This window comes from Poecile atricapillus, chromosome 21, assembly GCF_030490865.1.
Source record: "Poecile atricapillus isolate bPoeAtr1 chromosome 21, bPoeAtr1.hap1, whole genome shotgun sequence".
Lineage (NCBI taxonomy): Eukaryota > Metazoa > Chordata > Aves > Passeriformes > Paridae > Poecile > Poecile atricapillus.
In genome coordinates, this window is record NC_081269.1 from 4350497 (window position 1) to 4376974 (window position 26478).

Genomic DNA, 26478 nt, shown 5'->3' on the forward strand with positions numbered 1-26478 from the left:
CTCTCTGCTGAAGACCATTCCGCCCTGATTTTTCCCAGGGATCAGCAGAACAGCTCCGCTTTTTAAGAACAACGGGAAAAGGAACTCAAGGATCAAAAAGCATCATCCAGCAGCGCCTGGCTCAGGAGCACGCGGTGCTGTGCTGCCACCAAGCTGCTGAGCCACAGCTGCGACAATGGGACACGGAAACCCGGGGATTCAAGGGTCATTCCACGAATGAATGCTCCTGGATCAGCCCCTGATCTCTGCTAAACCCCGAGTGCCTCTCGGCATGAATAAAACACCCCGCTTGCCCTGCGGGGTGAGCAAATAGCATCACACGCGGCGGAGCAGCGACTCCGCTGTGCTGTAGGGCATTTAAAAAATTATGGTGTGTCCCAGGGGAAGAACTCACCCTTGGTTTTGTGTAAGGTTAGTCCCCACCTAACCTCCCTTTCTTTTCCCCTATCCCATGGGCTGTATCCCCCCTGTATCCCCTGACCACCGCCTGTCCCCGGTTTAAGAGACAGCGCCCGGGCACTTCGCTCTTTCTTGCCCCGGGCGATTCACATACAATAAACCCGGGACCACGTCCCGCAAGTTTGAGCCTCCTTTGTCTATAAACACCTAAGTTCATGTTGTATACATTATGAGATCCCCCGGCCGTGTTCTGTGAAGGGCGGGCACATCCCCACGGGGGACAGGAATGAAGGTGAATATTTCCAGCAGTCACAGGGCGCACCGTGACCCCGGCAACGCCGGCTGAACCGGCCTGGAGACTGCCCGGGCTGGCAGATACGTGAAATACATCCTATTTTTGCTCATTTATACAATACCTGGATACATACAATCAGAGAATGTTGGAGTTGGAAGGGACTTTAAAGACCATCATGTGCAGGGACACTTTTCCCTGTCCCAGGCTGCTCAAGGCTTTATCCACCTGGCTTTGAACGCTGCCGGGGTTGTGGCATCCACATCCCCCCCGGGCATCGTGTGCCAGTGTGTCCCCAGTCTCCCGGTGAAGCAACGCGGTCAGTGCACGGCTGTGACACGCATATCGGGTATAGAATAAAGGTGTAGAAACAATTCATCCTGCCGTGGCAGCCACGCGTCTCAGGGCGTGGATGGAGCAGCGCTGGCACCGCCCGTCCCATCAGGGGCTCCTGAAATGCCACGGGGCGGCTGCCAAGGGTGTGCGCGGCCGTGTCCCGCACCAGCAGGCAGTGCCACATCGCCGGGACACCGGCAGTGACACCGGCAGTGACACGGGCAGTGACACCGGCAGCTACACGGGCAGTGACACCCGCGGTGACACCGGCAGTGACACCGGCAGTGACACCGGCAGCTACACGGGCAGTGACACCCGCGGTGACAGCGGCAGCTACACGGGCAGTGACACCCGCGGTGACACGGGCAGTGACACGGGCAGTGACACGGGCAGTGACACCCGCGGTGACACCGGCAGTGACACGGGCAGTGACACGGGCAGTGACACGGGCAGTGACACCCGCGGTGACACCGGCAGTGACACGGGCAGTGACACCCGCGGTGACACCCGCGGTGACAGCGGCACCGGGAGGGCGTGGCCAGGGCTGACACGTGGGCGTGTCCTGCCCGCTGGCCCCGCCCCCGACGTGGGCGGGGCGCGCGCTCTCGCGCGCTCTCGCGGGCTCTCGCGCGCTCTCGCGATACCCGTTCGAACGGCCGGCGGGCGGGCTCCCTCAGAGGGCCCCGCCATGCCGCTGCGGCCGCGGCTGCTCCGCACCTACTCGCGGCGCGCAGGCTACCTGCGCCCGCTGCCGCCGCCCGACCGATGGATCTCCCCGCCGCAGGACCGCAAGCGCCTCTTCAGCTCGACCTCCGCCGCCTCCAGCGCCGCGTCCAGCGCCGGCTCCAGCGCCCTGTCCGCTTCCAGAACCGGCTCCACCCCGTCGGACGACCCCGACTTCTCGCCGCCTGGCAAGCGCCGGCCGCAGGCTCTGGGTAAGCGCCGCGCCTGGGCCAGGCGGCTGCGCACCCGCGGGAAGGAGAATCAGGGGCTGGCCGAGAAGGAGAACCGGGAACCGGCCGAGAAGGAGAATCGGAAACCGGAGAACCGGGGGCGGGCGCAGGAGACCAGGGGCCGGGGAAAGGAGAACCGGGAACCGGCGGGGAAGAAGAAATGGAACCAGGGGAAAGAGAGGAGAGAGGAGCCCCGGGGGTCGCCGCCGTCGCTGTCCTCGTCCTCACCGTGCCCGTCCCCGCCGCGCGGTTTGCGCCGCCGCCGGCAGGGCCCTCCGTGCGCGGCGCGGCGGCCGCTGCTGTGCAGCACCCCGCACTGGGCCCCGCCGCCCCGCCGCGCCCGCCGGCCGCTGCTCCCGCTCAGCTCCACCGCCGACAGCAGCTCGGAGTTCCGGGACAGCCCCCCGGCCCGCCGCCGCCGCCCGCCCCTGCGCCTCAGCTCGCTCCTGCTCAGCACCACCATCGAGGGCGGCTCGGGGCTGGGCGAGTCCCGCTCGCCGCAGCGGCTGCCCCACAGCTCGCCCGAGGAGTGCTCCGGGCAGCGGCTGTCGCTGCTGGGCGCCGGCGAGGAGGTGCCTCAGTGGTTCCGACCAAAAGGCTCGGCTGGGAGCTGTGAGCTCGAGCCGGGGCTGCGGGGGTCCGGCCGTGTTCTGAGGTCGGCGGTGCAGGAACCCTGCCGGGCACAAACTTCCCCGTCCCCAAGCTCTCCCCAGGAAGCGCTGCCACCCCTTGAGGGTGAGCCACAGCCCCCTCTGCCCTGTGACAGTGGCTCTTGTGAGGAACCCTGTAAGGTTCTGTCTCATCTCACAAGAGATTCGGCAAAAAGAAGCTCGAGCTGTCACCGAGATCTAGCCAAGGAGTTCCAGCTTGTGCCAGTGGTGGTCCTGGACCCTCTGGAAGTGTCACTAAGATTGAAGAACATGAAACTCAACAAGCAGGCTGATGTTCAACCTGCCTGCCTGCAGCCGGGATCTCCCGTGGGCCGCCAAGGAATCTTGGAGAGCAAACACAAAAGGACCAAGGGTGGCCCTGGGGAGGGCAGCACCTGCAGGAAAGCTTGTATCAGTGGCTTCAGCGCCAGCCGCTGGGGCAGGCACACCAGGTTCCGGCCAAAAAGGCACAAGAAGAGACAGCAGCCCAATAACTCCTTTATTGGACTCCGGACTAGGCAAAAACAAACTCAGAAGAGAGCACTGGAGATGTCTGTAGGTGTCAGAGACAATGACTGTTCACTCCTCAATAGCTCTTATTCCTGGGCTAGAGTTCGAGCGTCTCTGTCCTTCCATAAAAAGAAGAAAGTGACCACAGATGAGAGTTTCTGCAGCAGCATCCTCTGCACCCCTTCAGGGAAATCCCAGCTTTTGGGACAAGCCAGCCTGTCTGCTGGCAAAGCTCAGGGCTGCTCCTCGTTGGTTTCCTCCATGGTCCTGCTGGCTCCCAGGGATTCCTCCTCTGTCCTGGAGCTGCTGCTTACAGATGCAGAGAAGGTGTTTGGAGAATGCAACCAGGAGGGGCCTATTGCTTTTGAGGAATGCATTCCTTTAAATAAGATGAAAGATTGCAAGAAAATTGGAGAAGGGGTGTTTGGAGAGGTGTTCCAGATTGACAGTGAGAGAGGACCTGTGGCCTTAAAAATAATTCCCATTGAGGGGACTAAAAAAATAAATGGTGAAGCTCAGAAGAGCTTTGGGGAGATTCTGCCTGAGGTAATAATTTCAAAAGAGCTCAGTCTTCTGTCTGAGGGCTGTGTGAACCGAACTGTGGGGTTCATCAGCCTGTACTCTGTGCACTGTGTCCAAGGGACCTATCCCAGGTATCTCCTGGAAGCCTGGGACAAATTCCACAAAGAAAGAGGCTCAGAAAACGACCGGCCAGACTTTTTTGGGGCCCAGCAGCTCTTCATGGTGCTGGAGTTTGAATTTGGAGGCAGGGACTTGGAGTGCATGAGGAGCAGCTTCTCCTCGGTGGCATCAGCCAGGAGCATTTTGCACCAGGTCACCGCATCCCTGGCGGTGGCAGAGCAGGAGCTGCGCTTTGAGCACAGGGACCTGCACTGGGGGAATGTGCTGGTCATAAGAACAGACGTGAAAGAGATTCAGTATGTGCTGAATGGAGAAACACACTCCATCCCCACAGCTGGGATCCATGTCAACATCATCGACTACACCCTGTCCCGGCTGGAGAAGGATGGGCTGACTGTGTTCTGTGACCTCTCCACAGACGAGGAGCTCTTCCAAGGCACTGGGGACCACCAGTTTGACATCTACAGGCAGATGAAAGAGGAGAACTCCAACAGCTGGAATGACTACAACCCACACAGCAACGTCCTCTGGCTGCACTACCTGGCTGATAAACTTTTGAAATCCATGAGCTACAAGAAGAAGGCATCAACTCCTGCCCTGAAGAAAATCAAGATGCAGCTCAGCAAGTTCCACAAGGAAGTGCTGACCTTTGAGTCTGCCCATGATGTTCTGTGCCACAGCAGCCTCTTCCAGTGAGCAGCAAGCCACTGGTGCTGCCTTTCTCCTCTGCTTTTTGTATGTGTTGGCACAATGAAGTGTTTTGATTGGTTCCCAGTGTGTTTAATACATTATCAAAAATATTCTAAAAAATCCACCTCCGGTATCTTCTGCTCTGTTTCCTTAGCTGCTGGTTCTGGGGGATGTTGCAGGGAAGAAAACAGAGCTCACTTTGGAAAAAGGAGGGGAAAAAAGACTTCTTCAGGCTCAGTTAATGCCCTGAATTTCGCATAAGTTTTTTTACCATTTTAGCCTTAGATTATTAAAAGTTCTTTTTTTACTGTATTGTTTTTATTACAGATTCTTTTTTAAAAGGTAAAAACCCTTCAGTTCTGGACAGTGAGGACAAGAGTTAAATATTGTTGACTCATTGGAGACAGAGGGGAAAACCCATCCTTTTATTTAATTTTGGCAACATTTATACCTGGAATTAAGGTACAAAATGTAAATATGTGAAGTTTCTGTAAAGGGTTTTAAACCCACTAATCTGTTGGTTTTTTTTTCCTCCCTCTCTTAAGGACCAAGGAAGAGGTACCTGATTGTGAAAAAAATAAGACAAAGCACCTGTGTTTCTGATTTTTGATGGTTATAATGCTGTGGCCTTATACACTGATAGGAACTCAAATCTGTAACCTGGTGGTAGCACTGAAGCCATTTCTTCATTTATCTACACAGGAAAATGTCCAAGGTAATAAATGTTCTTTAGCCCTGACTGCAGATGGATCAGGTGTCCTAAACTGGAAGCTTTCCTTACATTAAATCCCAATTCCCTGTTTTCAAGAAGTCCTTTGCTAACATTCCTGTTTATTAAATAAACTGGGCTAAAGAGAACAATACATCAAACTAAAGCGAAAAGTGAATTAAATTATGATCCAATGACACATGCATTAAGAAATTAAGAGACAGCATCATCAAATTCATTATAACTGGAATGCTCTCCATGCAGTCTAATAAATAAATGTTTTATCTGTGAATCTCAAAGATTCATCTTGGACCCTCTCAAAGTCTCCTTTTTTACAAACCCAACAAGGACACCCTGGAATGGTTTTATTCTGCCTTCCAGACACTGCAGAAAGTGACCTGACAATTTGCAGTGCTTCAAGTTATTAAGATGGAAATTTTGCTGGAATGTTCCCAGGCATCCTCTCAACCCCTTTTTTTCCCCTCTAATTGAATAAAGTAATGCACTGTAATTGAATAGTCTTAAAACCCACTTGGTAAGGCCTGCAGTGAATGCTTATCTGACATCAAGGTGTGTTCCTCAGTCACAATGGTGCTAATTTTATTTATGCTTTAAAAAGAAAAAAAAAAACAGGATGGATGAAACCACATTATTTTTTGCCTGCCTTGGTCCTTTGTTTCTGTGATTTGAGAACTGATTTTGGCTTTACAGGAGGGATGGGGCAGTGTCAGGAATTAATGCCAGGAGAGGTGACAGCCCCCAGGGGGACCTGGTGCACTAATGTTGGAGATTCTGAAAGCTGAAACCTCGGAATGTTTCCCTGCAAACCAATTTGATCATTTGTGAACAGGTAGTAATTTTCATTAATCAAAATGTAAAGCTTCTACCTCCCCCCAAAACTGGACATTAAATTAATATAGAAACCTTTGCTTTAAACTGTGCTGGCAAGGAAGTGCAGCTGCCAGAGCTAAACCCTCATTTCCTTTTTTAAAGATGCTCTCTGATTAAAAAAAAACACAGAAAAAATATCATGTACTAATCAGCCCTCATAAATTTTAATGGGAGGATGGTGACAAAAAAGGAATTGGAATAGTAAATTTCCCCTAATCAAGTTAAATGCCCTGAACATGTTTTCATCTGTGTGAAAGCTTTACTTGGAACAGAGCTGGATTATATATTTTAAATACCTGCTCTCCCTGCTGAGGAAAGAGGATGCCAGAACCCAGTTTGCCCCTTCAGAAAACACAAGTTTTTTAATACACACCACATCAAAATTATAGCCTTAAAGGGTGCTCCATCTTTTACTGAAATAAGGAAATTTGAACAAAGCTAAAATTATCCTAAGGGAGGGAAAGACTTTTCACATGGATCCAAAGGCTTTAGGAGATTGACAAGAGCAAGCCTAGTTTTGTGTAATTATTGGTAAATCAGATGGGTTCCAAGTAGGAATAGGTCAAAGTAGATTTTGTGGTGAAGCCAGAAACCCTCTCTTGGAAACCCTCACTTTCATCCAAGTGCCAAATCTCTGAAAATTTTGCCTATTTTGATGGAGAAGACAGATAAATTATGGATTACCCTGTGAATACTCTGTAACTCACCAGGGTGCTGTTAAAATATGTATTTTTTGCTCATTATGGGAAAATGAGACATTATTTGCAGGCATATGCAAATGATCTCTTGCCTTGAGAAGCTGAATGAGGAGGAAGAGCAGCTCTGGCCTCAGTGTAGAAAGAATGAAGAGCAGCTGCTCAGAGAATCATTCAGAGGCAGGAAAAAAGGGAAAATAGTAATTTCTGCCCAATTCTGCAGTTCCAGCAGTTAATGGTGCTGCTGGTTGGCCACAGTGCCCAGCAGGGACGAGGCTGCCAAGGGAGAAGGAATTCTCCTTAGAGCTGAATAAAAACAGACTGGAAATTCAACTCGGCCCGGGACTGCTCCCATAAAACAAATTAGGTACAAATAGCCCAATAAAAGCATGGGAGTCTTAAAGAAGATAAATCCAGTATTTAGGCTCTCCTCCTAACAAGTGGAATGCTCCTTCCCTTCTCTGGAGCTCATTGCAAAGTTTGTTTAGGTAGTAAATCACTTGGTGGCTGTGCTGGGTTTCCTCTCAACTGAGAGCTGTGGGGCTGTTCCCCAACCTCACCTCCACTGGCACCTTCCTCAAATGCAGATTTTTGGGGGAGTTCAGGAGCAGAGTTGTCACACAGTCATCTCCACTGTCATATTTATGGTCACTTCAGTGTGGCCCCCACTGATTCCTTCCTAGGAGCAGACAGAAAAAGGGGTTTTATTTCATGAGAGGCCTAGAGCATCCTGGTTCTTGGAAGTTTTGGGAATTACTCCCTCCAAATCCTTTCACACACAGGACAATGCAACAGCCCAATTAATTATTCAGCAGTCTTCAGGGTGTTTAGGAAAATGCTTCCTTTTCAATCTCAAAGGCAGACCCTTCCATACTTTATATAACATTTTGTCATTCAAGGTTGACTTGCAGCACTGTTGGACTTGATCAGCTCCTCAGCCAATCTGCAGGGTGGATTTTCACAATGAAGTGTTGCCTTCTGTTAAATGTAGACTGAGCAGCTCCTTGTGCAGTGCTCTGCTGTTCATCTGTTCCTAATGAAATGCCAGAATTGGCATTTTTTGGATGATTATTGTTGTTTAAACCTCAGTCTGTGCTCTGGAGTTTCTTGGGACAGCCCCAGAGATGAAGCACTGCATGAATGGGATGTTACTGAAGGATGAATTGCAGGGAAAGTCAAAAAACACCACTGAGGGTTTGGAGAAAATACCTTTTGCACAAAGATGACGTTTTGTATGAGCTCTAAATGCAAAATCTGGAGAGTGCAACTCCTCAGACTCACTGAATCTGATTGTCAAAGGCAAACAAGCAGTGCAGATGGTCTTGTTGCTGCAGCCCTTGTGAGGGCACTGAAAGCAAACACAAATCAGGTCACATTAAACAATTCTCACTTTCCTAAGGTAGATTCAGAATATCTTTACATGCACACAAGAAAAATTCCCAAGAATTAAAACTAAAAGACTCTCTAGTGATGAGTTCAGCTCTCAGGAAAAGGTTTATAAGAAACAACATTAAAAAAATCTTCACTGGGGTCAAGTTTTTGGTAAAGAAGTTCTTTACCCCTGGATTGCCACAGGATAAAATCATCTCCCAATGATGAGAAGTTTTTCTTAAATTAATATTCAAGCTGAGGAGCACAGCTTTGCAGAGATGAGATTTATTCCTTTTTCTACTTACCAATAAATATCTCCTGTCTGTGGCTGATGTTCCTGGAGAAGTTCAATGATAATTAACAATGAGATGTTGTGTGCAGAGGTACTCAGCAATGCTGACCAACACTCCAGAATCTCATGAATTATTCTTAGGAAATAAATGTACAACAACATCAGAATCCCTGAGGGCACTGCAGCCACAGTCATTAATGTTCATTACTGCTCAGAGCTGAATGTTGTCCCCACTTCTGTGTCCTCTGCTTTATGAACACCTAATTAAATATTTAATTGTGGTAAAGACTCCTAATTGTTACTAAAGCAGCAACTTGTCCAGAATTCCCAGTTTTTACCTTGCTGAGACACTGGTAAATCTCAGATTGTATCAAAACACAATTTTTCTGCAACAGTGCTGTTATTTTGGAAAATTAGGATTCTCTCAGGGATGAATCTCATGCTGGCGAGACAGGGAACAGCTGGTCTTGAGTTAGTCAGTGAAGAGCAGATAAGGAACAGAAACAAATTTTGGGGCTGAAATATTACAGGGAACATGTTTTAAGGAAGCCTGGCAGCAAGAGCAAGAACTGCTCAGTGTTTCCATGCTGTGTCACCTGGAGCAGGCTGGCCTATTTACAGCAGTTCCAGTTTCTGCTGGGAATGTTCAGAACACACAAAATCCCAAGAGCCTGAAGGAGCAGACAGCCAAAATACACCAATATGGGCAGAGTTTCAGGATTGAACGTGGTATTTATGTTTCCATGAGATAAGCACACTATCTAGCGGTTCCAGTTCTTTATCCAGAGTTTGTTTTCAAATCCAAAATGCAAGGAGAAAATCAAATCCATCTGCCCTGCTTCTGTCTTTGTGAACTCCACAGGGCACTCAGCTGACAGGGGTCTGATTGAAAATGAGTGACAGTATGGAAATAAATTTATTTTTGTATAAATAACCTAAATTATCAGTGCTGGACCGCAGACATCAAAGTCTTCTCAGACCTTCGTCTGTGTTAATTCATGTTCATTATCTCTTACTTGTCCAGATCTTTAGACATACAAGGCAAAACCCTTTGTAACTTGGACTGAAGGGTTTATATTTTAGATAATTTCTATCACTGGGAAAGATGTTTTTTTTTTAACATCCCTCTGATGCTGAATTAAAAATAGAATAATGACACATTGCATGGAACATAGATTCTATATTTGTCTTTAAAACATTTCCCCAGCACACTAAAAAACAACATTTATTACCTACCAGAGAGCACAATCATGTCCTCCAGAGATCCTGCAGTGTCCTGGAGACCATCAGGGAAATCAAAGATTGTCCCAAGGAGACGTCACCTGCCCATTGGAGTGGCTTTTCAAGGTGAATGAACCAGCCTAGAAAACATCAGAGAAGGATTTATAGCAAATGCAGCACTCTTGTATTAAAAAATGTAAAATACATCTTACTGCATGGTCTTACCTGAAAGCAACTGCGGGGGTTCCCAGGCTGCTCCAGAGCAGGATCCATCCCTGTCCTCACCCTGAGACAGGAAAAAGCCACAAGAGGGTGCCTGTTGTGTGAATCCTGATGTGCCCCGGCTGCTGCTCCCTGCTCCCAACCACCCTGAGCAGATTCCAGCAGAGCACCAAAGCCTTTCCTTCTGGGCTGTCCAAAACCACACAATTCACTTTTATCCTGGATATTGGCATGGATCCTGTAGGATCTCCTGTTTTCTGCATGGCCCCAGCAGCAAAGGGTGTGGGAGTTAACTCTTCTTTTTCTTGTTTTTCATGGACAACCCAAGCAAGTTTGAGTTGCACAGAAGTGCCTGGCAGGGCAAGGGCTGCACCAACAAATTCCTGCACACAGGTAAAAATCAGGATTTTACCACACTGGGATAAAAGCACAACTTAGGGACAGAATTTATTTATTTCTTTATTTCTCTCCAATTTTCTAATGACTAAGCCAGGAGCTCTGGCTGCAGCCTGCAGTCCTCTACCATACAGGGAGAGCACATCCAGCAGGGAGCATGAAGCAGGAATATTTTATTTGTCACTACTTAGGCATGGTTGGAAAATCCCCAGCACAGAGTGTTTACGCTGCCAGTGTTTTCACCTCTGTCTCCAGGCAATGGACGTAAACCCTTCCTCCTTCCCTCAAACAGCATCAAACACAGCTCCAGCAAGGAGAGCATCTGTCAGCCCATGAGGCTTCACATCCATGGGCAGAGCTCTGATCCCAAATAAAACCCAACCTGTGCTCCAGAAAGAGACAAGCAGCCCTTTTGCTGGAATTCTCTATATATAGCTTTGCAGAATTAGTGTCCTTTGCAGCAGTAAAGGCAATTTTTAGAACAAAATTTCACATATCTACTTATATGTGGATCGATTCTCATTATTTATTTTATTCCAGCTATCCTCAGGGACAGATCCTGTAACCAGTTTAGCAGCAGCAAAATCATTATTCAACAATCTGACAGCAGAAAAAGGAATAGCACAGCTGGCGACCTCCCACCCTGTGACCCATGAGAGTAGAACAGAAATACAGCACAGCACAGTTAGCTGAATTTTTCCCACTCTTTTTCCAAATTTCATGATTCCTTCCAATGTAGTTGCTGCAGAGGTAAAGCACTGTAAGCTTGGGATGAACAAAAAGAAATGGCTCTGGCACTCTTCAGGTTCATTCTTGTCCTAATGGATGAAGGTTTTAATCCAGAGGATTCCAGAATAACAGAATTATTTTTTTCTGCAATGATGTAGTCACTGACTTTAGTGTTGGAGATGTGAACACCAACAAAACCAACCCTGTCAGCTGCTGATAGCTCTTCTTCCCAGGGAAATAGAGACATGGCTCTCTTTGCCCAGAAAATCTTTTCCAAGGATTCTCAGAAAAGAGACAACAACCCCCACAGGCACTTTCTAGCTACTTCCAACTCTCCTCTGTGTATTTAACATTTGACAACAATCCTCACAGCCCAGAAATGCTGTAACACTCCACATGACACAAATCTGAGCTGAAAGAAAAGATTATGGCCAAAGAGGAAGCAAGAAAAACCCCTCTTGCACTGAGTTCTGTTCCTCCCACGAGGCAGCCACAGCTGCGTCTTTCTGAGCCTTTGCCTGGCCCTGTCTGGCCTCAGGTTTGGGGGTTTTTTTGTGCTGCAGAAGCAGATGTGAGGCTGCAAAGTAGAAGTTTCATTTTCAATTTTTTTTTTCCTCCAAAAAACAAACAAACAAAAAAATTTTGTTTTGGTCACAGAGCAATAAAGGAAAATTTCTTGAGCACAGCAAAGCCCAAAAGTGAGAGGCAGCCCCAGGAAGAGTTCAGCTGCAAACTCCACCAGCTGAAACCCTTCCACCCAAGCCCTGGGCCACTCCTGGGACTTAAGGAAAGCATCTGGTCTTTGTCGGGGCCCTGGGGCTGTCACATTTCAAAGGCTCCCTCTGTGAGCTCCAGAGGCAATGGAAAATATGTTCAGTTGCAAGTGGGGTCACAGGGGGATGGAGTGAGAGGGAATCAGCTCACGGATAAAGCTCCCCATGCTGGCTCCAGCTTCAGAGCAGCCTTTGGAAAAACAGATGGGAAAAAAACCCAAATGTGCAAAGCATCTGAGGAACAAGGATGGTTTGATTCCATCTCTGCCTGTGAGGAAAACAGGGAATTGGGAGCCACACAGAGCAGACATGGAGTTTCTTTTAGGAAAATTGCAGAGATAAGCTGTGAGAGCTCTGTGAGGGGGGGAGAGCTCAGAGCCTTGTACAGAGGGCACAAGAGCAATGACCAGGCAAAGTGTGCTGGGGTAAAGGATGGGTTTGGATGCCCAAGGTTCATTTCCCACCCTGCCAGGGGACAACGAATTCTGACCAAAACATATTGAGAGGGTTTGAGCAGCCCTGGAACTTCTGGGAAGCGCTGGGAGCTGCTGGTGTCTGATCATGGCAGGGCTGGGCCTCCAGAGTCTCTGTGCTTTGGACAGAGGAAGGAAACTGCAGCTGTTCCTCCACTGCCATTTGTGAGAGGTTTTTTTGTTTAGTCAGAGCCCTGCAAAGCCTCCCCCTCTGCACAGGAAGGGGTTCTCATGCAGCAGGGTTTGCCTGTCAGAGGCAGGAGGGAGAGGACAGCTCACCTGTTGAGAAGTTCTTGTGAAAATGACTGAAGGGTTTCCTGACAAAACATTCTCATCTGTTAAGAGTGGACCCCAAAATCCCGAGGGGCCTGCTACTCATCATCCTCCATCCATGAGGCTGCTGGGCTGGGGTGTGACTGGGAGCCTCTGGGGATGCCAAAGCCCTGCTCCACAGCAGAACATTCCTGATGCACATCAAAAGAAAAACGAGCGCTGCCAAGCTTAAAAAGAGAAGCAGGTTCAAGGAATGGCTGAAGAGGAAGGTGATGCTGAAAGCTGCCAGTGCCCACAGCTTCCCCAAACTACCAGCAAGATCATTTATTAGGATTCCAGACAGGGATGGCAGATCTGATCCTGCATTTCTTTAGAACCTCCAAGTGTCCCTGCCACAGCAAAGCACCAAGCACAGCGATAGATTTATCATATGCCAGATGAGCCTTCCGTGCAATATGAGCACCTTGCCAAATCTTGGGAACACTTAGGACAAGGCCATAGATGGAAAAAGCAGCTGAAGACTTCACAAAGCAAGAAAACAACAGAAGCTGGAGCAAGAAAAGTCAGTTCCCACTCAGAGTCCCAATGCTGGAGGAGGAATTGCCCAGCACAGGGGGGAGAACCCATTGAAGTGCAGGGAATAAATTTTCAAACAAGGTTTTTCTGCCTGTCACATGCATGCAGTGAGGATTAAGATGATGGTCTCCAAAAGGAAAACCTCCCAGCCTCACTCAGAGTGGAATTGAGACAGAGATCTCAGGTTGCATAGTTTATCTCACTGAAGGAAAGGTGCTGCCAACCCTTGTGGTCTGCAGCTTTCCTGGGATTCTCACCAACCTTTCCCTGGACTGGAAGGTGCATCCAGTGCAGCATCAGCTGCTCTGTGCTCAGATGTGGCTGCACAAACTGACACGAGACCGTGGACAACAAGAGTTAACTCCCACAGCAGTAATCAGGAATCTGATAAGAGCTTACAGTCCACACTGATAACACCTTCTCTCCCTTTCTGGGAAAGGCAGAAGCTCTAAAAATACATCCAAAAATGAACATTTTCAATTAAGTATTGAATTAAGTACACTTGCTGTATTGTTTACAGAAATTTTACATGTTGAAATTTTACTGTTAAATAGAGTGAAAAGTGAGACAGCTCATTTTTATCTCTTTTCCTACAGAGTTTACAGTGGGCTGCCCCTCCTGCCTGAGGCTGGGTGCAAGTCACAAAAAGTAAGAGGTCCTTGCAGACATTTGCAGCAAGACAGGATGCCCATCAAGAGTAACAGGAAGCAAAAACCACACAAAAAATGTTTGTCCATCAGTCTCTCAGGGGCCATGAGCAGGATTCTGCTGCTGTTTATTGCAGAGGCAAAGCAACCCGTGAAAAACAGAAGTCCCAGAAATCCACCACGCAAAGTTTCAGGTCCAGGAAATCCACATCACTTCCTGTGCTTTTAAGCAAATGTACAAAGAATTTAATTCTAAAAGTGTGAAATGGGGGTCCTGGCATGGATTAACCATGGAGCACAGCAGGTGCTGCCACACACTGCAGGCTCTGGCTGCCTGCAGGGTCAGCGTTTGCCCACTCACATCTCACACCAGCACAGGAGACAACTCCACTCTCAGCAGCTTCTCTGACTCTACAACACTATTTATTCCAAAGCACTTCAGTGCAATCCCTTGTGACAAAAGAATAGCCTGAGCCATCCTCAGCCAGCTCATTCCATGGGCATTATCCATGAGCATTATCCTTGCACAGCTCAGAGAGCTCTGCCTTCCCCACTGCCCCGGGAGCTTGCTCCCACCTCTTGATCTTTAGGCATAGTAATAAGAAAGTGTCAGGCAGAGAAAGTCGAGTAAAAATTGTTTCTTCAGAGGAAATTAATCATTAAAGTGCATGACAATACTGAAAGCCACAGGCTGAACCACAGTCCTCCACAAAATGCACTTTGCTACTGACAATGCCTTCAGTTCTTCCAGCTGCTGGAGGAAGAACTCCTCTGAAGATGGAGGCAAGGTTGCAGCTCAGAAAAGCTGTCAAAACTCTCTGCTTTGTCCCTGCAGAGGCACCATCTCTGTGGCTGGTGGCTGTGGCTGCAGCAGGGACTGCTCCTCTGGGGCAGCTGCTCGGGGTGGTTTCTGTGCTGGCCGTTTCCAGGACCTGGTCTCTGCAGCAGGGGACACAAGAACAGCCCTTCATCAGCAGGAAGCTGACAAAGGGACCCAGCTTTAGAAGGGTGAAGGCTCAGGGAACACCCAACACACACCACAGAATGGTTTAAGCACTGCAACCTCCCCAGTCCTGGAAAACTGGCACCCAGGAGGAATCTACACTGCAGGTTCTGCCCAGCTGGACAAGATCTTTCTAACAGAGTAACTGCTCTGTTTCCCACAGAGTTCCTTCCCAGCTCTACCAAGGGAAGCAAATGGAAAGTTCTCTGGCAGAATTTCACAGCGCTCACAGAGTTAATGTCCAAATTCAGGCTCTAAAAGCTCTGTGATTTTAACATGTGCACGATGACTGGGACCAAATTTTACCTTTCCTAGGAAAAGCACCATTTGGGCTGCTGAGCCAGAAATAAGAGCAGCCTTTGCTTTTTCTCTGCAGTATTTCCTGCCCATTTCTCCCAGAGCTAAATAGGAATGGCATCTCCTTCCTCCTTGGTGTGCTCCCAAACCCTATCCAGGTCCAGACCTAAATCTTTATTTTCTCAGCTCACAAGTGATGCTGCTGCAGGGAAGCAATTTCAAGTTTGCCTGCCTGGAATTCTGTTGCTAAAGACATAATATGGCAAGAGCAGTTTGCTGAGCAGGAAGCTAAAGGGATACTGCAGACCTTTCTTCATGATTTAATTTACCTTCTGGATTTATTTCTGAATCACTGGTGCTTCCAGGTTCTTCCTTCAGAACTCCCACATCCTTTGCCCAATCTGTCCATTTAATTTCCTCTACTCTGGAGAGACAAAAATGCAACAAGACACTGATGCCTGGAATGCAGCATCTCACTGTCCTTGCAGTCTCCCAGCCCAGCTCATCCTGCCAACACCACCCTGATGGTTTGGCTGTAGCAGCAGCACCTTACAGAGCTTTTTATTTGAGCAAAGATCTTTTATAATCAAAGCTCCATGAGGTAAAATATCTTCTCTCCCTGCACATTGTCCACTGGTCTGTTTGGTTTCAAACTCTCCAGTTTAGGGAATGTTCTTAGTACAAAGGTGATGATGCTGGAGGATCAGTTTACTCTCAAACCTCCAGCCTGGCAATCACCAACAGATTTGGATGTACCCAGGAATGCTGAGTGAGTGCTGGAATTCCCTGTGGTGGTCCAGGGTTAGCAGTGCTGGTCAGCTCCAGCCCTGGAGTGTGAGGGGGAATGGAGCATCTGTCTTACCTGAAACACCACCTCTCATCTTTCTTATTGAGCCCCACTGACATGAAGCAGCCAGATCTCCTCTTCCCACCCTGGCGCCACAGCCAGGCCTTCTCTATTTCTAGAATAGCAATTGCCCTCTGGAAGAACAAAACCCACGTCAGAGAGAAACCAGAAACAGAAAAGGGCACAGAGAGAGCCCAGCCCAGCCTTTCCATTCAATCTTCCCCACCCAGAAACTCCTTGGACTTGGAGAATCACTGTGGAACCTGACCCTGAGGTGCTCCTGAAGTACTGCCTCCAGTTACCGTGCACATGGACCATGCAGAGTTGTAAATGCACCCAAAAATGCCCTCCCAGGGTGACAACTTTATGTAAAAGGCACATTAATAGCTGAGCTTTGGCACTGCCACCTCCGAGTCCTTGAGAGCCCAGCAGAGCCTTGGGCCTCACCTGCAGCTTCCAGACACTCTTACTGTAGCCAGAAATATCCGTGACAGTCTCGCTCATGAGGGCAATCAGCATGTTCAGCAGCAGGATGTAGGTGAGGATCACAAACAGCAGCAGCAGCAGCATGACAAAGTATCTGAACCTCGTGTGCTCCTGGAAATCCAGGTCTCCCATGCCGATGGTGATCTTGAAGAGCTCCAGGGAGACGCTGAGCAGCCCCCCGTACATGGCGTGGCTCCCCGCGCTCTCCAGGTGAGCCAGGGACTTGTTCTGAGACACTGGGGGGGCATCGCCCATCAGCGTCACCAGAGCTGAGAGAAAAACACAATTTGAGTCCTCAGGAAAGTGCTTTTTGCAGCTCAGCCCACACAGAACTCAGAGAGGGCTCACCTGCAGCAAAGCCAAACAGGAAGATCATATAAACCAAGAGGAAACGCAGCAGGTCTCTCATGATGGTCTGAAACACAAACCAGGGGGAAGTGCTGTCCTTTATCTCACATGAAATCACCAGGATGATCTCCCACTTAACAAACCAGCCCTCAGGAACACTGTCAGCAAGGTTTACACCTTTCATCCAGTTTTAAAACTACTACTATATGTTAAATTACTTCCACAGGTAAATAATATCATTGGCAGCTTTATCTGACAGTACTATGAACTTCTTTATTGCTCTGTAAGAATAATTCTTTGAAACAAATAAATATCCTGTTGGATCCCCACTATGGCTGTTTCCAAATAGTTTCAATACACAGACACCCCTCTCCTTTCCATCTCCATTGGCTTCACACAAATGGTGACCAGAATTGTTCCCTGGCACCTCACTTCACCTCTGCTTTGCCTTTCTAACCCCAAGTTCCTCTGTAGATCTGGAAACTCTTCTCAGGCTCAGCTGAGCAGCTCCAGGGAGCCCCCTCGGGTTTTCAGTGCTCCTTTGGAGCTGGTTTATGGCACACAGGTGTCAGCTGCTGCCACCTGGGATGCTCAGTGCTGCCAAATGAGGGATCTGCTGCAGCTGAAGACACTGATCTAACCTCTTTCTGCAACATCTGTGCTTCCATGGGACAATTCCAGTTCCTCACACCCCAAAAGCTTTCCCTGCAGAGGTTTTCCCCCAGCACTGACCTTCTGGATCATGACGCTGTAGATGCCAGTGCGCTGGAAGCCGCGGGTGTAGTACAGGGTGTTCACCCACCCCAGGAGCAGGGAGAACACCATCACTGCCACGTAGTTCTCCGAGCTGGCCCCATACAGGACTGCTGAGAGCAGCAAGGAGAATGCCTGGATGAAGCTGGAGAGAAAAGAAAAGGAAGTGGCAGTGACCCACCTCAGCAGAAAGGCCCCTGGCAGATCTGCTCTGCAGGGAAACCCAGCTGAGGAGGCTGCAAGGAGCAGGCAGAGCCCACCCTGCAAAGGCCACCCTGCAAAGGCTCAGCACAAGGGGCAGCAGCAGGAGGAGGCAGCAGGGGTGGAGTGGCAGAGGATCTGTTTCTCCTGCTCTGTGGCAGTGTTAGGGCAGCTCAGCTGCACAGAGCCAGTCCCAAGCTGTGGCAGTGCCACCCCCCAGGACATACATCAGGATCTCGATGCAGCTGTCAGAGCACATGGTCTTCAGGGACTGGCGTCTCCTCCGCAGGTACAGGCTCTGGGGGGAGAAAACCAACTCATCATTCACCAGAACCAGCCCAGAGAGAGGGAGCCCTGTCCTGCCCAGGGGAAAGCTTTGCTCTGTGTGCTTCTCTCCTTCCATCTTCAAGATCCCAAATTTCATCCCTCCCAGATGAAAAAAATTCCTCATTTATAAAGGGCAAGGATAAACAAGGGCTGAATCATGGCTCAGCCCAATGTCTTTATTAATAGCCTGCATTAAATGCCAGGGATGCATTTTAATGCCATAAATCACTGAAGTCTCTCAGAATTATTTGCTGTTGTGGAACAGTGATCCCCCTTGCCCAGCAACCTGGCTTGTGCTGCCCCTGTCACTGCCAGATCACACCAAGTGTTCAGGGCAGGATCCCTCCTGCACATCCTGATGTCAGGAGAACAGATGCTGCTGCCTCCATGCCAGTGATTGGCTCCTTTTTGTCTCCTGCCTTACAATGAAACCAGACAAGAGATCCCCCTACCTGAGCAAAGATCAGGTAAATTCCTCCCAACAAGATAATGATCAGGCCAGAGACCCACAGGAAGCCTCCAGCTGTGAACTCCACTGGAAAGGAAGGCTGCAAGACAAAACCAAAAATACCCAAAGCTGTGGAGATAGGCAGAGGCAGTGATGACAACCAACCACAACTTTTAAACTCTGCTCCATCCATCCAGGCCTTCCAGAAAAAAAGACTGGACCTACCTTTACCCTTAGGGGCTGATAGTATGCAATGGCTGTAAAGATGATCATGAATGACAAGTAGGAGGCAAAGCTGAAGTAGAATCTCTTGGAAGCAAATGTTTCCCATTTTTCCTGGAGCAGTTTGTTCAGTGGCTCCAACACCACCATCTTGTACCGATTCTGTGGGGAAACAAACAACCAGAATGCACCTAGGAATGTGAATTCACCAGAGGATTGTCTTTTTAAGGGTTGGAGCTGAGTGGCTTCAACTGGGGAGCTGTTAAGGGGCTATTCAGTCAGGTCTTTTAGCGTGAAAAATAACAAATATTGCATAGAAGTCACTTCATCGAGGTATTTGAAGAAACAGGGGCTTGAGACAACCAAAGGATCAAAATTTCTCTCAAATTATCGATGGTCAGAGCCATGCCAAGCAGACTCTGAATAACAAAATCTGCAAACATCCACATGAATAATCTCTTTTTTCAGAGAAATTATCACCTAAAAGCCCACATTAACTTGAAATGTTCTAATTATACAGCAGCACTACAGTAAAGGGACAGAAAAAGCCCAGTCTTTGAGCTGTGGGGAGAGGCTCACCGGGGTGTCACTGCTGTAGGCCAGGATCTCCAGCACAGAGTTCTCCTCGAAGCTGTCCAGGGAGGACAGGTCATAGAGGGACACGTGGATGGGGCCGTAGGTCCACTCGGTGAACTTGCGGGACAGGTGCCGGTACAGGGGCTCCTTGATCTCCCTCTGGATGATGTGCCTGAAGATCTGACACACACAGGAGAACGTTCCCGTGGGGCAGGAGGACACGGCGTTCCCAAAGCAGCTCCCCACACCTGGATTTGTGCATCACCAAACAGCTGGATCTAAAAGCAGCTGGGCTGAAAGCAGGAAAGCAAGCACAGCTGGCTGGCCCAGGAGTGGAACTGCTCTCAGGGCAGGGACAGCAGCAGCAGCAGCAGCTGAGGCTCTGCAGGACACAGCTGAGGATTGAGGTGCCCTCCTTTATGGTCACCTGGGGCTCTGCCCCTGCCAGCAGCATCACCACAGGCTGGGTGCAAGGTCCCCCAACCCCAAACCCCACTGGAGGCCCAAGGTGCAAATTACACCATCCCCGTTCCTCAGCAAGCCCAGGGCTGCCCTCTGGTTGTCTCTACCTCCACTTTGCCTGTCTTGGCAGCGAGCTGCAGGGGATTTAACCCATCATAATTCACAATCTCCTCCAGTTTGCAGGTGGGGTCGAGCTTCACGCCCGCCTTCAGGATCTCCACGTAGGTTGTGCTCACAAACTTGGTGTTCTCCTCGGTGTCGTCTGCAATCATCACCAGGGCGTGCAGGACGGTGTTGCCCTGCGTGTCCTGCTCCTGCAGCCTGGCTTTCTGGTGGGGGTTGTTCAAAAGATAATCCACCACATCGAGCTGGTTGGTACAAGCAGCCAAGGAGAGGGGAAGTTCACCTGAAGAGATCAGGACACAGCACTCAGAGGGGGAGCAGAAAGGAGAGCATAAAGAAATGAAAAAACCAATCCTAGAAGAATATGATTAGCCCAGAGTTCTATCACTGAAATACAGAACAAGTTCTACCCCAGTGTCTCTGAAAGGGTTTTACAATAAACAATTATTTTATTTCTGGGGCTAGCTGAAACACTTTCCCACATCTCAAACTGATCTCTCAAATCCAAACCAGCCAAGTATTGGTGCTTGTCTGAAGCCACTCAGGCAGGATTAAACACATAAACCCAAAGATGATGGAAATGCACAGTGAACACCCCAGATATGAAAGGATTCTGCCATTTAAATATGTCAAGGGCTTGATTAAAGGATACTGAAGAAGGCAACAGAGGGGCAAACCCATCTAGAATCAGTGGCATCACATGCAGCACGGCAATACAAACCCCAAAGGAACTCTCTTAGGTTGCAATGCAAGATGTAACCAAAAGTCTGTATTCCATTATCAGCTGTTAAAACCAGGAGGTTTTAACAAACTTTAGTTTGTTTGCAGTTTTAAAACTGCACTTTATTTTAGCTTTCCTATTAAGTTGTAGGTTGTGGTTTTTTGGTTTGTTTTTTTTTTTAATTTATACATACTAGTAAAGAACTGTTATTCCTATTCCCATATCTTTGCCTGAGAGCCCCTTAATTTCAAAACTATAATAATTTGGAGGGAGGGGGTTTACATTTTCCATTTCAAGGGAGGCTCCTGCCTTCCTTAGCTGATATCTGTCTTTTCAAACCAAGACAGGAACGTGTTCCACAGTGACCCACCAAAATAAAAGTAAACTCCTTCCTTCTTCTTCCTGAAGAATTCACCGTGGGCTCTGGCATGGACATCAGCTCCGTTCTCCACCAGCAGTTTCACCAAATCCAGGCTCCTTTTCTCGATGGCGATGTGCAGGGCGGTCTGGCCTAAGGGCAGAGCACACCCTGTCACTGTGCCACTGCTGGGGACAGGACTGGATGTCACCAGTGGTGGCTGCTGCTCTGCACAGCAGCTGCAGCCTCAGGGCTGGGCAGGGCTGGCTGGCAGCTGAGGCTTTTCAACAAGCCTCAAAAACACCAGAAATTCAGCAGCAGGGCAGGCAATTCCCCCAGGCTGGCACTGAGATCCCAAACAGCCCTGAGAGGACTGAGACAACCACGCTGCTGTTGAAAGCACAGCCAAACAGCAGAACTCATTTAATGACAGACTGCTTCTTTTTCATTTTCACAAGTGCTTTTTATACTTTCCCAAGCAAATCATCTCATTTCTTGGGTTATTAAGCATGTATCATTTCTGTTTTACAGACCAAGAAGGGTATAACCAAAGGCTGAAGAAAATGCAGCAGCAGAATCAGAACTAAAAGGTGAGTGGGCTGCGTGTCCCTGCACCAGAGCCTTGGGGCTGCAGCGCTGCAGGAGCTCCAGTTCCCCTCTTTTTCCTTCCTTACCTCTGTAGAAACAGTCAGAGCACGACACGTTGACAAGTGGCCTGGGGTTCTGTGTCTTTTGGTCTATCTCCAGCAAGACTGGGATTGTGTCATTCTTCCCTTTTTTTAAGTTCAGCAGGGCTTTCATTAAGCAGGTCTTCCCAGTCTTTGCATCTGGCAGGAAGAGGGGATTGATTGGGTTGTGGGTGTGTTTTGCACACAGCTGTAGTGCTTGATTCAGAACTTACCTCTGTAGGATCAAATATAATCCTCATTTTAAAGGTTTTTATCAGGATTTTTAGTAGTCCTAAGGCAAAAACCTTAGGATATATTTAATTAATGGCATTCTCCACCTTTGGGTGAACATATGGAAAATAAAAGACAGCAGAGGGCTGGAGAAAGCAAAGAACCATGAGCATGTTCCCCTGCTCCCCTCTGCAAACCCCGTGAATAACAACCCCAGGAGCAGAAATCTACCTGTGTACTCGGAATTGGTGAGGAATTTGGAGTTCCTCCTTAAGTACTCCAGCAAACCATCCAGTGCCTCTGGGCTGCCCCTGACCACGGCGCTGAACAGCCGCTCCCTGTCAAAGCGATTCGGGTCCTTCTGGCTGCAGGACAAATGCAGTGTTAGGAAGTTCTGGAGAGCTGAAGTTCTGCAGAGCAGGGACAAGAGCATGCCACAAGTTCTGGTGGAACAGTGGAAGGAAGGAGGGAGACAGGGGAGAGTTTGTTGGGTGGGGGGGAAAACCACTCAAGTGTTTTATTTTTGAGTCAAGGGGAAAATAGAGACAGTTATTTCCCAGAATTCTCCTAAGTGGCTGCTCTTTCCATCAGTTGGAGCTGCTCCCAGATCCAGGCTGATGTGCAGCCCTGGCAGGCATCCAGAGCAGGGAGAGGAGCCCAGGATAGCTGCAGGACCAGGGTCAGGCCCATCCCATGCTGGGAGCTCTCTCAGGCTGGTTCCCAGCCCTGGCAGGGGCAGCTCAGCTCTTCAGGGCTCCCTGTGAGGCTGCCTGGGGTCAGCTCAGAGCCACCCAAAACACACCCAGCACACCCCACACACCTGGGCACCTTCCAGAGCAGCACAGCCCTAACACCTCCCCTTTCTGCTTTTGATCACCTCCCACCACGTGGCTGTAATTGTAACCCACATTGGCAATGTGTGGATCCCCTGGATCACAAGCCAAATTGGTCAAATATCCAAAAGTTACTCACTTGCTGACGAGTCCTGGACGATAGTTCAGATTAATCTTGACTTTAGGGGCAAAGTCACTGCTCTCCTTCTGATAAGGTGTCTCCAAGGGTTGTGGCTCTCCTTTCCTTCCCTGTCCTGACCTTTCTTCCCTTTTACTCAGGGCAGGTTTATCTTCCTGGATGCTGTCATCTGTTTCTAGCAATCCCATGAACCTGTTCCTCTGAGCTGGGCCTGGCTGCCCATTTGTGAATTTATCCATTGCCAGGAGAGATGATCCTGCAGATCAGCAAAGATCTTCCCTGTTGGGGCACTAAACCTGCAAGGGATGGGGAGAATTAACACAATTTCTTCACAAACCCCAAAGGCGTTTGGTGTCACACAAAGGAAATTCCCAGGTTGACCAGGGGTCCCTTGAGAGGGAGATTTGGTGAAACTCTGCACAGGAGGAGTATTTGAATAAAGGATCAGGGTCCTAAATGGGGTTCCAGTAGAGGAGAAGTTCAGAAACAGTTCATGAAGCACAGACAACTTGTCTGCAGCACATCTGAAGCCCCTGTGTGAGATGACCTCACCTGCTGGCAGCAGCACAGGTTCCTGACATAAAAGGCAAGGAAAGTGGCACTTTAGGAGTCTGTGATCGTTGTTCTTGTCACAGTGCAACCAGCACAGGCACAGCCCGGTCACCAAGTGGCCAAGAAGATAAAGGTTCACTGAGGGCCTCCTTTGGGACAGTGATAAGTTTGCCCACAGTCCCTGCTGGGAAGCTTTAGGCTGTTCAGACAGGGAAAACACCTGCACAAATTGTCTGACATTTCATCCTGGGGCAAAATGAGCGGGATCTCCCCAGTATTTGGAGCTGCTGGCTCTCCATGGGAGCACAGAATTTGAGCTCCCAGCTCCAAGGCAAGCACACTCCCCCTGCCCTGCAGACACGCACAGCCCTGGGAGCCTGCACAGAGCACAGCTCCACCACATCCACTGCCCAGAGCATCAGCAGAGCTCCCAGCCAGCCCCTTCTCTCTTCTGATGCATCCTGGACTCTGTTTTTGACTCTCTGGAGACATCTCTTCATGTCTGGGTACATCTCAGACCACACCCAAGGCTCACTGCCTGAAGTCAGCGTGGTCACAGACTCACCAGGTTTGTGAGGCAGAATTAAACATCCTCAGTTACCAACCTGCAGCAGAGCTCTGGTTTAACACCTCCTGCTCATTCCCATGCACTCCCTCCAAATGGTTAACAGGTTTCATCTGAAGAGAAATTTCCCTGGCTGGGGCTGCAGCCAGACTCCATAGCCTGCACCAGCAAAGAGGTAAAATGGACACAGCATAAGCATTTTGGCTTAGATGAGGGTGTGAAAAAGCACAGGTCTCAGCAGAAAATGGCCACAAAACATCTTTATGCAGCTCACAGCAAGAAACCCAAGGGCTGATTTCGAGACAAACCGTTATGATAATTCAGGCACTCAGTTTAGTCTGTGCTCTAGTGACAAACATTCCTCTGCACACACCCTTTAATCCCATTTCAGACTTACTTCCCTCCCCAAAACACTTACTGGTACATCTGCCGAATCCTTTAGGAGGATATTTGCACTTCCATAACAGTTTGCTTGTGCTTTTCTGCCTTCCTCTGCCCAAAATCATTTCTCAGTTGCAGTTTCCATCTCTCTACAGCGCTCAAGAGAGTTAATTATTGTCAGTCTTGCACAGACAGAGCGTCTGGGTTAAAAGCAAGAGCAAAATGGTCCTATAAAAAAGGACCCTCTGAGGTGTCCACCCACTTTGTGCATCCCTGGGAAGCACAGGGAACACTCTCTGCTTGCCAGCTCAACTTGCACTTCTCAAGAGCCGAGTTATTTCTCCCTGAGACCTCCCCAAGCCCGACTCTCAGAAGGACACAGCACTTACCAGAAAAGTTGCTGCAAGCTCCACCCCAGAACTGATCTGACAAGGAGTTCCAAAGGATCCTTCAGAGGGGAAATAACCTCCCAGCAGAAGCCAAGTCAAGCAGCAAGAAGTGTTAACTGGCATGAAGGCAGACCCCCAGTTATTTCCATCCATGGGTGAGAAGCCCTGCAGAGCCCATGCTCATCCCAGCAGTGCCAATGGCTCGGTGTGGAACTGCTGCTGCTGCTGGTCCATGAGAGCTCCCTGGGAGAAGGAACAACCCCAGATCCTCGTGATTTACTCAACTGTGGCTTTTTGTGAAGTGAAGGAGGGTTTGCACAGGAAATGACTGGCTAGATTTCTCACTAAAGGGGAGAGCCAATGAGTGCAGTGCTCTTATATGGGAAAGCTGGCTGCCTATTGCAAATTGAGAATGTTTAACCCCTGCCTGCACATGGGGAGGCGACGCCCGTGCCTTCCACCCACAGCCTCCGTGGGGAGCTCCAGGCTCCCCCAGCCCCAGCAGAAATGCCTGGGAACAGCTGAGATCAAACTTTGTGTGGGAATCCAGGTCTGCACAGCCCCAGTGGCACCAAATGTGTGAGCAAACAAAGGCAGGGAGCTCACAAAGTGCAGGGTCAGCTGCTCCTCACGGGCACAGAGCAGCCCCAGGTCCCAAACTCCATCTGCTCTGGTGCCCGTGTTCTCTCCAAAGGAGAAAAGTCTGGGAGAGGCTTCTTGGGGAGCAGGATGTGCCTCCCTCCACCCCACAGCTGCCTGTTCTTGGGCCCACACACCCCAAAACTGCTTCGCTTTCCCCTTACAAAACAGGAGCCCTGGGAAACAGAGGACATCAGCCCACACCTCGTGTTTCAGCTCTTCCTCTCCCTCTCTGAAGGCCTGGGATCATCTCCTGCAGCACCAGTGCAGGGTGAGAGCCAGCACCCCCTCCCCATGCTGCTCCCACCTGAACTGCTGATGATTTACAAAGCCATTAATGTGATCTAGAGCTCTTTATTAATGAACAAAATGGTGAAGAGCCCTTCCAATCAACAGCAGGGGCGTGTTCCAGGAGAAAAGCCAGAAGTGAAGTGAACCTCTGGCCCAAAAACCTGGAGAAGGGGTGTCAAAGCAGGACACACTGAACTCTGGCTGTGGGTTCCTTCTTCCAAACCTACCCCAAGCCAAGGGAGAGCCTGGAGCAATCCTCATCCCACAGGACTGCAGGATGCTGTGACGCTTCCTTGGAATGTGGTCATCACCCACAGAAACGTTCCCAGATGGCTTTGGCTTGGAGTCAGATGCAGGCTGTGAGCTGAGCTCTCTATAAATACACCAATTAAATGGCATGGTGCCTTTTTCCTCATCACAGTTTTGCAGGAGATTCCAAACTTGTAGCTCAAGATTCCTGTTTCAAAATTAAGCCAATCCAGGGATGCAAAGCTGCTCTTTCTTTCCATGATGGTTTCTAAATGATTTATTACAACCCACAGAACAGCCTATAAAGAGGAGATAAATGCAAGATCAGTTCTGGTCTCTCCAATCCCTCCCTCATTCCAGCCTTGCACTGATCTAGCTCAGTTTGCTTTAGTTGTGTTACACTTCATTTACTGAGATATCAACAGAGCTTCGGGAATTTAGCTCAGACTTAAGGTTTTAAATCCTCTTGGGCTTCTTCTGCAGCTTTCCTGGGAAGCATCCCACCACTCCAGTCAAGGGATGAAATCAGCCCCCAGGAGTGCATCATAACAGAGCTCCCTGCACATCTGCTTTTAACAGCCTGCACGGAGGGAGGGGAATGTGCAGCTTGCTGGGAAAGGAATCGCTGC

General features: G+C 49.2%; 2 protein-coding genes across 6 annotated transcripts; one reads left to right on the forward strand and one right to left on the reverse strand.

Moving 5' to 3' along the window:
• Nucleotides 1-1432: 1432 nt before the first annotated feature.
• On the forward strand, nucleotides 1433-6055 carry HASPIN (histone H3 associated protein kinase). Its single transcript, XM_058854692.1, has one exon. It carries the CDS (start codon nucleotides 1716-1718, stop codon nucleotides 4476-4478), a length of 2763 nt encoding a protein of 920 aa, XP_058710675.1. The 5' UTR covers nucleotides 1433-1715; the 3' UTR covers nucleotides 4479-6055.
• A 4270-nt stretch (nucleotides 6056-10325) lies between these two features.
• Nucleotides 10326-25012, reverse strand: LOC131587187 (transient receptor potential cation channel subfamily V member 2-like). 5 transcript variants are annotated; one of them, XM_058854768.1, is made up of 18 exons: nucleotides 24671-25012; nucleotides 24319-24430; nucleotides 23941-24059; nucleotides 22784-23079; nucleotides 22043-22176; nucleotides 21587-21739; nucleotides 20925-21065; nucleotides 19818-20116; nucleotides 19252-19428; nucleotides 18676-18834; nucleotides 18455-18550; nucleotides 17903-17973; nucleotides 17454-17619; nucleotides 16722-16788; nucleotides 16335-16642; nucleotides 15903-16021; nucleotides 15370-15464; nucleotides 10326-14679 (listed from the first exon to the last, which is right to left on the reverse strand). In XM_058854768.1, the coding sequence occupies exons 4-18, from the start codon at nucleotides 23020-23022 to the stop codon at nucleotides 14549-14551; spliced, it is 2355 nt and encodes a 784-aa protein (XP_058710751.1). In that variant the 5' UTR covers nucleotides 23023-23079; nucleotides 23941-24059; nucleotides 24319-24430; nucleotides 24671-25012; the 3' UTR covers nucleotides 10326-14548. The 5 variants fall into 5 exon arrangements, with proteins under 5 accessions (XP_058710751.1, XP_058710748.1, XP_058710752.1 ...); XM_058854765.1 differs by having other exon boundaries at nucleotides 24319-24481; XM_058854769.1 differs by having other exon boundaries at nucleotides 10326-14721; nucleotides 24319-24481.
• Nucleotides 25013-26478: the final 1466 nt, after the last annotated feature.

What these genes read in the sequence shown, in the direction of transcription:
- LOC131587187 (XM_058854766.1), bottom strand. Translation starts at nt 23,022, where the DNA reads ATGGATAAATTCACAAATGGGCAGCCAGGCCCAGCTCAGAGGAACAGG. An exon ending in CACCAATTCCGAGTACACAG is followed by an intron (nt 21,740 to 22,042) that starts GTAGATTTCTGC and finishes TCTTCCTGCCAG; the next exon opens with ATGCAAAGACTGGGAAGACC. An exon ending in CCTACAGCAGTGACACCCCG is followed by an intron (nt 18,835 to 19,251) that starts GTGAGCCTCTCC and finishes GTTTCCCCACAG; the next exon opens with AATCGGTACAAGATGGTGGT.
- HASPIN (XM_058854692.1), top strand. Translation starts at nt 1,716, where the DNA reads ATGCCGCTGCGGCCGCGGCTGCTCCGCACCTACTCGCGGCGCGCAGGC.